This window comes from Thermobia domestica, chromosome 9 (assembly GCF_964235325.1).
Source record: "Thermobia domestica chromosome 9, izTheDome1.hap1.1, whole genome shotgun sequence".
Lineage (NCBI taxonomy): Eukaryota > Metazoa > Arthropoda > Insecta > Zygentoma > Lepismatidae > Thermobia > Thermobia domestica.
The window spans coordinates 279,910,965-279,923,842 of NC_137462.1; the positions used below are offsets into that span (position 1 = coordinate 279,910,965).

Below are 12,878 nucleotides of genomic sequence, written 5' to 3' on the forward strand. Positions count from 1 at the left end.
CTCAGCCCTAACCAGAAGGCTTTGTAAGCGGGTTACGTTTGGCAACATCGCACGGAAACAAATGAATGCTGAATTGCCTTCTATTCCGTTCCTACTACTACTACTACTACTTTTACTACTACTATTACTACTACTTTTACTAATACTATTACTACTACTACTACTACTTTTGCTATGGATCTGTATAGTACAAGGGCAAACTTATTTTAATAAAATAAGTTTAAAGAAAATTTTAAAAAATATATCGTTAAATTACTTTTTGAATATTATTTTTAATCTTATTTTAACGAAAGAAGTGTTATAATTTTTTTTTTTAAATAATAAAAAAATTTTCTTAGGTAGGGTTTGAACCAACGCCAACAACGATTCTCCTTACTAATATGTTGCGCTAGTTCACTCGGCTACGAGGACCGACAGCATCGGGCGTTTACTTTGTGCTATATGTAGGTGATGTGATGTCACCATCAGGATCGCGATATAGACGTTATTTATTTTTCCTACATTGTTGCAAAGCGTAACCTGTTCACAATGCCTTATGGCGTATGGAGTTCAGTGTATTTCGAAAATACGCAATCTGAATACTGGTTTACACCCCCTCTTTCGATCTTTAAATTCACTGGTGATTGTATTCTTTACGCTTTCCACAATTGATCCTTTTAACGAAAAAAAGTAATATTTACAATTATACGCGTAATACCAGAGCTAATATCTGCGGTCGTTCTCTGAGGAGTATTTTGTCATGGTGTCTTTGTGAAGTAATGAATAGTTTCCATATCAATAATCATTTACCACAGAGAGAAAGACGTCAGCGGAAACAAAGCAACCTAGCTCCTATTCCTTGCAGTTATGCCTTTCTCCTCGTCTTTTCAGACATGTTGTAGGGTCTATCGTCTACGTATATACGCTACCGTCCTAAACTTCTTTCTTCTCCTTCATTTGCCTTCCCAAGAAATTTAAGCTGGCATCGGCACTGATCACCAACGTTTTTTCGCTATTGGTACGAATTCACAATTCCTTTCTTATAGTGAACTAGCTGAAATACCCGGCATTGTACTAGAAGTATAATGTTTTAGCATAACATTTAAAATTAAAAAGCTAAGTAGAATAAAAAAAGAAAAGAAAAGCAACGATTTTAACGTTGCTCTAGTCAATTCCCAGGCCAGCTCATATGCACGTTTTTGACTAAATTTAGACTTATCCCTCTTTCTAAATAGCTTACTAAGTTCACGTCGTTTGTACATATTGACTGCTGTAGTTGATATGAGTGTATTCAGAAACAGAAACAGAAAAGTTAAAAATAAGGACGCCTCTCGGGAAAGCCCGCGCCCTGGATAGTGGGTAAGGCATCAACCAACATTCTACATGCCTCTCCCCCATGCAGTTAGTAACCTAAGCTGCTGTCGGTGGGTGTGTCTCGCGGTTTCTAACTTTTTCGAAATACATTTACTCGCGTATCTGTGGATAAAGTGTAGATAGAAAGAAAGAAGAATAAAATAGAAGATAGGAAAGCGCGAGAGAAGAGTTATTTGTGTTTTGATAGAGGGACTAAAAACCTGTATCGGTCATGCAGAATGCAATAGTATTTACATGGCAAAACCACAAGAGAAGGGTGGCAAAAATCCATGTAAACAAGTCTGTAGTAATAAATTAAGTTAAATAACCTATCTGTAGTAATTAAATTTTAATGTGTGTTGTCTGTAGTTGGGAGGTGTTTTATTGGTGGGGCTTGTTATTTTTCGAGCATGCAATTTGACCGTCTGCGTGGTCTATTATCTGTGCTTTCGGGCATCATCGGTCTGCAGGCTGCAGCTACTTCTTCTCTATGTATTATTCTCCGCTGCTACTTCTGCATGTTATTTGAGGTCTGACTTCCGTTTGTCTCTGTTTGTTTGCGTCAGTGGTTGTGGCTGGTTTTGTGTTTGCTGTTTGTTTTGTTTTCTGAGAATATGTTGGCCTTGTTATGTGAAATTTTCCGCTTGTTGTCGTGAGAGCGTTTATGGTTTTTCCAAAGATCTTCTTGGTGGTTGTTTGTATGGCGTCCAGTATCCTCTGATGATTGTGTAGAGGTGTGGAGATGGTTAGAACTGAACTAATCCATGTTAAATCTTGTTGGTTGCTATTTCTATTGCTTCTTGGATGTGATCCTGTGCTGGCTGTGGACAAAACTGCTGCTGCGTATCTGGTTGTGCTGCTTCATGCTGTATGGTGTTGTAGCTCTGAACAGGGCCGCTGGGTTGGTTTTCCTCTTCGTATATGAAGGCTGTGAATTTTTGTTGTTTGGGAGCCATTGGTCTGGATGGACAACTGCTGCTTCCTGTTCTGTGAGTCGTTGACTTACAAGTTGCGCAGAAGCTCTTATTTATTGGATTTTTGCATTCTTCTTTATGTGAGTTCCCACACCGGAAGCATACACGTTGCGTTGTACATTGCAGGCGGCGATGCCCATACTGGTAACAGTTCCAGCAGGGTATCGGTCTGGGTTGCAGTTTTGACTTTTCTATTTTATAGTGTCTTCCTTGGGTTTTGAGTCCAGTGAGGCGGTTTACATCTTCTGGGTGTTTGGAGAACAGTCTAAGCATCGGTGCTGGTCCCTTAGCTGTTTGGATCCGGATTAGGCTTGTGAAGCGGATGTTTTCATTCATTAGGGCCTCTTGGATTTGTGAAATATCCGTTGATGTGGATACTCCTTTGATCACACAAGTATGTGTGGTGTCTTGCTGTGGTTTTCTTCTGTCTTCTATGTGGTTGGGTTCTGGGGTTTGGTTTTGGTCTTCCTTCTTCCTTGCTTTTCTGTTTTTCCTTGTCACCTCCTGGAAGTCATCCTCTTTGTTTTGGTTTCTTTGCATGTCTTCTTTTTGTTGATTCTTCTTTTCTCCTGGTTTAGTAGCTGTTTTTTCTGGCTGTGCGTTCCCCTGGTCCTCATAAGAGCCGGTTGTTTCACTGGTATGTGGTTTACCTTGTTTTGGTTCCTTTTCATTCCTTATTCTTTTATCTTCTTTTCTTCTAGTATTTAGACTTTTTTATCGTTGAAATATATTATTACTGAAACTTCAATCTTTGAACAGTCCATTACCATGTTTGTTTACTTAACCACACTAGTTATATATAGGTCTAGTGTTTTATACATTAAGAGACAAATTAAGTTTTTTGTTGTCTTTGATTTTACGTGCATAAATTTTATTTTAGTTTATTTTTTTTATTTTATTCGAAATTCCATTCAGTTTCATTTTCGTCTTCGAAGTCGATGTTGAATTGTTCATTGGCAGTAGACGTGGTGTGTGATTGTATTGTGTGAGTCTATCGAAGTATTTATATATTGCAGTATATTGCTTTATAGCTCTTGTGTTCTGTGTACATTTTATAGTTTCTTTTAGTATTCTTGATTTTATTGTTTGTGTGTGGGGGGGTTTTGTGGGTTTACAAAATGAATTTTGTGCTATACAGTGTGTATTTCTTGACATTCATGTATTCGCAAAGGGTGGTATATTGTTTTGCATTGTTTGATGTTATTGATATTCCTGGTTACTTTTGTTTTTTAAGGCAAGTTGGATGAATTACGCCAAAATAAATTATTCGTAATTATTAATTAGCCAAAAGTCCCCTTGCATTGAAGGATTTCTTCTAGTAATATATTCTAAAGTAACATACGTTTGGGGAGTGTGGGGGGCACTGCCCACAACTATTATTTTGTAATGTAGATTATTGGAAGAAATCCTTTTATGCAAGTGATATTTTGGTTGGTTAATGGTTTGAAATCGTTTACTTTGTTGTAATTCACTTAACTTGCCTCTGGGTGGTGGACCTGGAGGGGAACCTGTGTTCTAGAACTTTCTCCAATATTGATCTTTCCGCTGTAACAGTGCTCAACTGTAATCTATTATATAAAAACGTTTTTGTATGTACGTTCGGATCTAGTCAAGGCACTCTAATAGCTTTACACACATTCGGATGCAATGGAGGCGCGGCCTTACATATAATTACACGTCCGGACGAACGCTATAAAAATTAATGAGTGTATTCTCAACCAACAACGCCTTTTATACGATGTATGACGTGTAGAGTCGATTCAAAGAATTTTTGAGCGGTGTTCGGTTATGAATGGTACCTTAGTGCATTCTTGCTAGCAAAAGTTCACGTTCTTAGCATCTACTGAATAATATATAACTTTCAACACAGTAGAGTAATGTGTGTTGCATAGATCGAGGGGCTTCAGATATAGTCATACTTTTTGAACCTCCAGAACGTGTGTCTCCCTCAATACCCCTGGAATCGAAAAACCTTTCGGATGCCATTAAATCTCATGAAGATGTATTTTCGTAAGAATCTGGTGACTTCTTTCTACGTGTGAAAATCTCATGGCATATCATTTTATATTTTATTAAAGACTAGCAGAATATCTGTTCCTCACACGGCGAGAATGCATTTCATTTTAGACATAAAGGACAATGGAGGTTGACTTTAGATTTAAACGGCATCAGAAGCATCACTATTCATCTCAGCAACCCCGGAAACTATGGATTCGACACTAATATCGGTCATTGTCGATCATTTTTATTTTATATATCTCCTTCCCTTCCCCTTCCCCTTCCCCAAGTTGTGTGGCTGAATTTGGATTTAAACGACATTGGAAGTGTCACTGTTCATCTCAACGACCCAGAAAACAATGGATTCAACATTAATGTCAGTCATTTTCGATCATTTTCAAATATCTTTCCATCCCCCAAGTTCTACGAATGAATTTGGACTTTAAACGACATCGGAAGTGTCACTGTTCATCTCAGCTACCTCGAAAACTATGGATTCGACACTAATATCGGTCATTTTCGATCATTTTTAAATATCTCTCCCTTCCCGTCTCCTAAGTTGCAGCGTCAAAGTGAAATGGCGTCAAAGTGAAATGATAAAAACTATCCCAGGTCCGAACCTCATTTATGTTGAAAATTTGATCGAGATCGGTCGGGTGGTTGAAGAGTTATTAAGTCTTATGTATTTTTATATATTTCTCCCTTCCCCTCCCTCAACTTGCGGGGCTGAATTTGAATTACACTTTTAGTGTCACTGTGAGTCATATAGTCATGAGAACATTAAACGAAGTTTTTTTCATTTTTCAAACGAAGTACTTATATTGTAAATTCATTCGCGGAATTGTAAGCCATTTTCTTATATTTCAGGTGTGTTTTGTGTATCTTCAGTTCCGCCAGAACCTCAGCCATATTTTAGAAGTGTTACTACCATAGTGAAAGCTCATGAAGAAGATACAGTACGTTTGCCTTGTTTGGTGGAGAATCTTGGTAAGTTCGTACACACTTGAAGTATATTTTGAGTTTGTATACATTAAGTGTTTAAAGGGGGCACCTGTGTCAAGCTATTTGTTTCTGTTACATTTTTTTTAGCTATATTTGAATGAACTTTTGAAGTCGTCGAAATTTCGTTACTGAATTCTCTATGTCTGTGTGTGTTTTATTTGCGATTTCAATTTTGAGCCCTCCTTTTGTAATGCGCCCCTATTGTCTATCTGTCCGGGATGCATTACATATTATATATTTCTTATATGATTATTTATTTGTTCAATTTTATCTGTTTAATGTTTAATACTTTTAGTTTGAATTGAATAATGAAGGTAATAAGTTCATTAATCCTTATCTGAAGATATTTCGAGTAGAGAAAGGAAGAAGAAAAATTACCTAGGTAAATTAATATATATATATTTTCCAGGAGCTTCGATTGCGATTCTAGCAAGTGAATTTTTGTGATCTTCGTAATTAGCGAAAATATTTGTGCGAACCTGAGAAATACAAAAAATTACCTTTAAAAATAGAAGGAATTCGATTATATATATATATAATATAACTTTGGAGTAGATGTGTCTTTAGAGAGAGATCTATCTCTAACTAACTCTATGGCCTATGGAACCCGGAGGTTCAATGCCGCGTTCACAAAAGCTCTCCACTGACTTCTATCCTTAGCTAACTGCATCCAGTTTCTACTCTGTATTCCTATCTCTGCGAGATCCATCTTAATATTGTCCTCCCATCTGCGCCTAGGTCTTCCTAATGGTCGTTTTCCGATTGGTCTTCCAGTCAAGACTTTGAAAGCGTCTCTACTTTCTTCCATTCTAGCTACATGACCCGCCCATCTAAGCCTCCTAGACTTGACGACCCTAACAATGTTGGGTAAACCATATAAATTATGTAGTTCCTCGTTATGAAGTTTCCGCCATTCCCCATTCCCGTTCCTCTTGGGTCCGAATATTCGTCTCAGGATCTTGTTCTCAAATACTTTCAGTCTATGTTCTTCCCTCAGAGTAAGTGACCATGTTTCGCAGCCATACAGAACAACAGGCATGATTATCGTTTTGTATATTTTAAGTTTCAAATTCCTCGACAGAATTCGCGACGACAAGAGATTTTGAACCGAATAGTAACACGAATTCCCTGCTTTTAGTCGACATTTAATTTCTCCGTGAATATGATTTTCCTCTGTTAATATTGATCCTAGATATTTGAAAGTATCCACTTTATGAAAAGTATTATTTAATATTTTAACGCATCCATAATTTGCTGTATTCCGGTCCCGACGCACTTCCATGTATTTAGTTTTCTCTGCATTTACTTCTAAACCCATGTCCCTGCAAGCGTTTAATAAGATCTCTGCATTTCTTTCTATTGTTCTCCTATCATCTCCTATTAAATTTACATCATCAGCATATGCCATAACCTGGTGAATACCGTTCAACTGTAAGCCCTGGTTGCTATCTTTGATTTTCCTTATAGCGTATTCCAAAACGAAGTTAAATAATAATGGCGACAACGCATCTCCTTGTTTCAGGCCATTTTCGACGTGAAAGCTCGTGGACAAAAATTTTCCTACCCGGACTTTACTTTGGGATTCATTTAAACATATCTTAATTAATCTAATTAGCTTTCTCGGTATTCCAAGTTCTGTAAGAACGTTGTATAATGTTTCTCTCCTAACCGAGTCGTAAGCCTTTCTAAAATCAATAAATAGCTGATGTACCGGGGTATTGTACTCCCACTTCTTTTCGAGTATTTGGCGAATGGTAAATATTTGGTCGATAGTTGATCGATTTCGTCTAAATCCGCACTGATAATCTCCAATAATTTCATCTGCGTATGGGGTCAATCTTGCTAACAGAATATTTGAAAGGATTTTATAGGATGTTGACAGAAGAGAAATGCCTCGATAATTATTACAGTCAGTTTTGTCGCCTTTCTTGTGGATTGGAACAATGATTGATTCTTTCCACTCTTGTGGCAATTCTTCCGTGTTCCAGATAAGGAGAATGAGTTTGTATATCTTGTTCCACAACTTTTCGCCTCCAGCTAAAATTATTTGGTCTAGGAATTAATTCGTGCGGGTGGACAAGAGATGGCGCAACGAACGGAGCGTCATACAGTTCCGTGTATCCACACATGTGTTGCAAACCCCTGTCATCGCGTATCGTTCGTAGTATAGGGCAGTGGATTAAAGCGTCAACAACACCAGTTTGTAGTTAAGTGAACATGGCGCAATTTGTGCCTGATAAAGTGTTTTTGCGGGGTGTCCTGCTGCATTACTTTAACATGCAGAAAAGTGCAACTGAAAGTCATCGTATTTTGGTGGAAGTGTATGGTGACCATGCTCTAGCTGAGCGAACGTGTCAGAAGTGGTTTGCACGGTTTAGAAGTGGTGATTTCGGCTTGGCAGACCAAGAGCGAGCTGGACAGCCAAAAAATTTCAAGACGAAGAATTGACAGCATTGCTCGAGCAGGATTCGTGTCAAACGCAGGAACAACTTGCAGCAGCATTAGGCGTTGATCAAACAACAGTCTCCAAACGCTTGAAAGCCATGGGAATGATTCAAAAGATGTCACATTGGGTTCCACATGAATTGAAAGACAGAGACGTTGAAAGACGAAAAACCATTTGCGAATTGCTGCTTCAACGACAGAGCAGAAAGGGGTTTCTGCATCGAATTATTACGGGTGATGAGAAGTGGATCCATTACGAGAACCCTAAACGAAAAAAGGCCTGGGTGAAACCAGGTGAACCAGGTCCATCACAACCAAAACGAGATATTCACTGTGCAAAGGTTATGCTGTGCATATGGTGGGATATGAAAGGTGTGGTGTACTATGAGCTGCTGCAACCGGGTGAAACTATGAATGGAGAACGTTATCGACGACAATTAATGCGTTTGAAGCAAGCTCTGGCCAGAACACGACCAGAATGGGAGAACAGACATGATAAAACTTATTGTTCAACATGATAACGCTCGCCCACATGTCGCAAAACCGGTCAAAACCTATTTAAAAAATGTCGGATGGGAAGTTTTACCCCACCCGCCGTATTCACCAGACGTTGCTCCTTCGGACTACTACTTGTTCGATTGCATGAACAACGATTTGATTGGACAGCGGTTTACTTCTTCAGAAGATATCGAAACATGGGTCTCTGACTGGATCGCTTCCAAGGATGAGGACTTCTTTCGCCACGGAATCCGTACATTGCCTGACAGATGGGCGAAAGTGGTGGTTAGCGATGGACAATATTTTTCTTAAGGTATTTATCTATTTTGTGTTTGTACTATAGCTTCAATGTGTGCGTACCAACCGCACGAATTAATTCCTAGACCAAATAACTCAGCCGGAATTTCATCTACACCCGGAGATTTGTGTTTCTTTAATTTCTTTATAGCGGTTTCTACTTCTATTCGGTTGGGTTCTGGAATATACGGTTCTGCGGTGTGTATCTCCTTTTCTTCACGAACACTAGTTTTTGGTTGCGTGTTAAGCAAATCGTCAAAGAAACCTTTCCATCTATTTAAGATGCTATCCGTGTCAATGAGAACTGTACCGTCAGATTTCTTTAATATATAAGCACGAGGTTGATAGCCTTTCTTAAATTCGTTGATTCCCTTATACATGTCCCGTATGTTTTTATTTCTACTATTATCTTCAAGTTCCTTAATTTTAGCTTTCAGAAAATCGCGTTTCTTTGTTCTAAACGTTTTGGAAGTTTCCCGCCTGATATCTGCGAAATTTTGTGTAGTCATTTCATTCGGATTTTGTAGCCAGCGTAATTTTGCCTGTTTTCTCTTCTCTGCTAGTTTTATGCATTCCTGGTCGAACCATGGTTTGTTCCTACGTATTTCCGCGTGTCCCAATTTTTCTTTTGCCGAAATTTTAATGCTATCTCTAATTTCAATCCATGTATCCTCAACACTAGTGCACTCCGAATCTTCTAAAGCCGAGAATCTATTCGAAACTTCAATCTGGTATTCCTCTCTTACCTGGCTCTCTTCTAATTTCTTTAGATTGAATCTCTCCGTTTTCGGACAATGAATATTACCTTTATTGAGCGATAACCTCTCTCGTATTATCGCTGCTACCAGGTAGTGGTCAGTGTCACAATCAGCCCCTCTAAACGACCGGACATTAATTATGCTAGATTGCCTTCTTCTATCTACTAAAACGTGATCAATTTGATTATGTGTTTTCCCGTCTGGCGATGTCCAAGTGTATTAATGAACGTTGCGATGTGGGAATTTTGTACTCTTCACGATTAGGTTTTTGGATGTTGCAAAGTTCACGAGTCTAACACCGTTGTCATTACTTTCCTTATGCAGACTTTCGTTCCCTATAATCGGTTTGAAAATATCCTCTCGTCCTACCTTCACATTGAAATCCCCTAATAGAATTTTCATATGGTATCGCGGGAGTTGGTCAAATATCCGCTCCACTTCTTCGTAAAAACTGTCTTTTATATCGTTATCCTTATCTTCAGTTGGGGCATGTACATTTAAAACAATAATGTCACACCACCGTCCCTTAAGAGTAATAAAAGAAAGTCTGTCAGTAACAAATTCAACCCGTTTAATTGCTGGTAATATACGTTTATGAACGAAAGACCCTGTTCCTAACTGGTGATTTTTATTTCCTTCCCCGTAATAGAACGTAAAATTTCCGCAATTCTCAGATCCATTTCCTTCCCACCTAACTTCCTGAACTCCTACTAAGTCCATCCTGTATTTCTCTAACTCCCTCGTTATGGATTTTAACGCGCCTGCTCTATAAAGACTCCTAATATTCCATGTTCCAAATCTCATGTCCATTTTCTTTTGCTGAGGTCGTGCCAAGTTATCAGTCCTTGTCCGAGGCTTTTGTGAATATTTCTGAACAAGTGTTTTTTTTACAGGATGAGGTTGTTAGCCCTACCTAAACCCCCAAGCTGGAGGACCACTCCTAGTCGGCTGTCCGCGACTGCTTATTCAGTATATTCGCAGCTAACCTCTATATCTAGAGGCCTTCTCCTCGATCCGCAACCTGAGGACGCGCCATGCCGTGGTGACAGGTTGCTACCAGGGATAATCAATATTATGAATTTCTGAAACATAATAAATCATTTGTGACGTGAATAGAGGCTAGGATGAAATTAATTATTGGTGTCCATTTCAGGATCACTCAGTAGTATGTTTTTTAAGTGGAGGAGTGTGACGTGAATAGAGACTAGGATGAATTTTTTTTATTGTTTATTAAAACAATTGATTTAAAATATACCTAGAAAGTTGATTCACGGAAATAATCCTCTTATTTGAACAAACAAAGTGAAGTGAAAGGGAAAGCAACAACTATTTCTGACCATAGAAAAGCGGACCTGTGACGAGATAAACAAGGATTTCCTGATTGACGTCACAGAGAAATAACAATTTTGTGGTTAAGAAAGACCAGAAATAGAGAACAGGAAGATAGAAGAGAAAAACAAATTGTGTATAAAAACACTAGTAAAAATTTACTAGAGGTCAGTTGATCATTCTCGGACGAAGTATACTAGTCGCGTTATCCGCACTCAGTACCCGCGTAGACTTTGTCCGTCTCTCCATTCAATTGTTGGATGTTATACTTGGAAACATGTAAGTTGGAATTATTCTTTATTTGTTTCTTAATATGCATAAGATTATTACCAGAGGTAGCATATATCATAATCATATTCCTCAAGCACCTTAGGCCTGTGTGCCAGGACTTGTAATTTGACATTGTACTAAATTTAAATTTGCATATGAAATTAATTCAGGTTTTAAAATACGCTAGTGTCCAAAACTATATGATTTAATGGTTTGAATTTATGTTATTTATCAAGATAATGGACAGGAGTAATTTATAGCATTTCATTGCAAATAATTGTACATGTTTAATGAGCTTGGTGATTATTTAACTAAGTTGATGGAACTTACATCTAACTCGCTAGTTACCTTGTTACGTGAGAGAGAACGGGGATTTTCATTATCATTACGAGTAAATAGATAAATAATGACACTAGGAATCTAGTCTATCATTTTATTTACAGTAAATTTGAATTGAATCATAAAGATGAGCTTAGTTGGCCCTCACAACTAAATTAATTATTACATAAAAGCACGACGCGAATGTCGGCATAATATCTTGGACCAACAAGCTCATTAAACATGTACAATTATTTGCAATGAAATGCTATAAATTACTCCTGTCCATTATCTTGATAAATAACATAAATTCAAACCATTAAATCAAATAGTTTTGGACAGTAGCGTATTTTAAAACCTGAATTAATTTCATATGCAAATTTAAATTTAGTACAATGTCAAATTACAAGTCCTGGCACACAGGCCTAAGGTGCTTGAGGAATATGATTATAATATATGCTACCTCTGGTAATAATCTTATGCATATTAAGAAACAAATAAAGAATAATTCCAACTTACATGTTTCCAAGTATAACATCCAACAATTGAATGGAGAGACGGACAAAGTCTACGCGGGTACTGAGTGCGGATAACGCGACTAGTATACTTCGTCCGAGAATGATCAACTGACCTCTAGTAAATTTTTACTAGTGTTTTTATACACAATTTGTTTTTCTCTTCTATCTTCCTGTTCTCTATTTCTGGTCTTTCTTAACCACAAAATTGTTATTTCTCTGTGACGTCAATCAGGAAATCCTTGTTTATCTCGTCACAGGTCCGCTTTTCTATGGTCAGAAATAGTTGTTGCTTTCCCTTTCACTTCACTTTGTTTGTTCAAATAAGAGGATTATTTCCGTGAATCAACTTTCTAGGTATATTTTAAATCAATTGTTTTAATAAACAATAAAAAAATTTCATCCTAGTCTCTATTCACGTCACACTCCTTGTAGAAGGCCTATGTCCTTCTCCATCATCTGCATATCAAAATGCAGATGAGGGGCACATTTACCTATCAATATGTAAATAGAGTATATTGTGATAAAATTAATTGCTTGAATATTAGCATACTTTAACATATATCAAGGTATTATGATTAAATTGTGTAAAACACTGGAGCGTAGTACGGGAATATTAATACAATATTGTATCATATTGTATTATATTTATTTGTGTTATTTTCGTTTATAGGCTTGTTATATTGTAATAAAATGTTTGCATCTAATTACTGGGTATTGGACAATGCATAGCATACATGGGGATGAAAGAAGAATGATATTAATATGTCTACGAAAGGATTAATAATTGAAGAAATAAGCATATTCGATGAGAATCATACATTGGATTTTTGGCTGGAAGACAGAGCAAGCGCTCACAGAGAATTTTTTTTTTCTCTTCCCGACTTCTCGTCGCCTTAGACTTCGAGATGTGGAGTCCTCACAACTCACCATGGAAAGAAATCACTAGTTTTGGGAATAAATAAAGCTCACAATACACAGGAAGGATTCTACAAACTTCCTTAGTGGTACCACTCTGGTTTGGAAACAGTGGGTAGAGACACACAGCTTCTATTGTGTAAAATGTCATAAAATTTTTAGCTTCTACATGTGAGTTTTTAGATTTCTATAGGTGTGAGTTTGTGCGATGCTAGGCTCAAGCT

The 12,878-nt window shown here is 37.5% G+C and overlaps 1 protein-coding gene across 1 annotated transcript in view; it reads left to right on the forward strand.

Moving 5' to 3' along the window:
- The window catches only part of LOC145660707 (protein amalgam-like), a 114,615-nt gene that overhangs the window by 30,948 nt on the left and 70,789 nt on the right, over positions 1–12,878 (forward strand). The window contains exon 2 of the mRNA XM_081726059.1: positions 5,172–5,291. Within this exon, the coding sequence (XP_081582185.1) occupies positions 5,172–5,291 (120 nt within the window). The remainder of the gene's footprint in view (positions 1–5,171; positions 5,292–12,878) is intronic.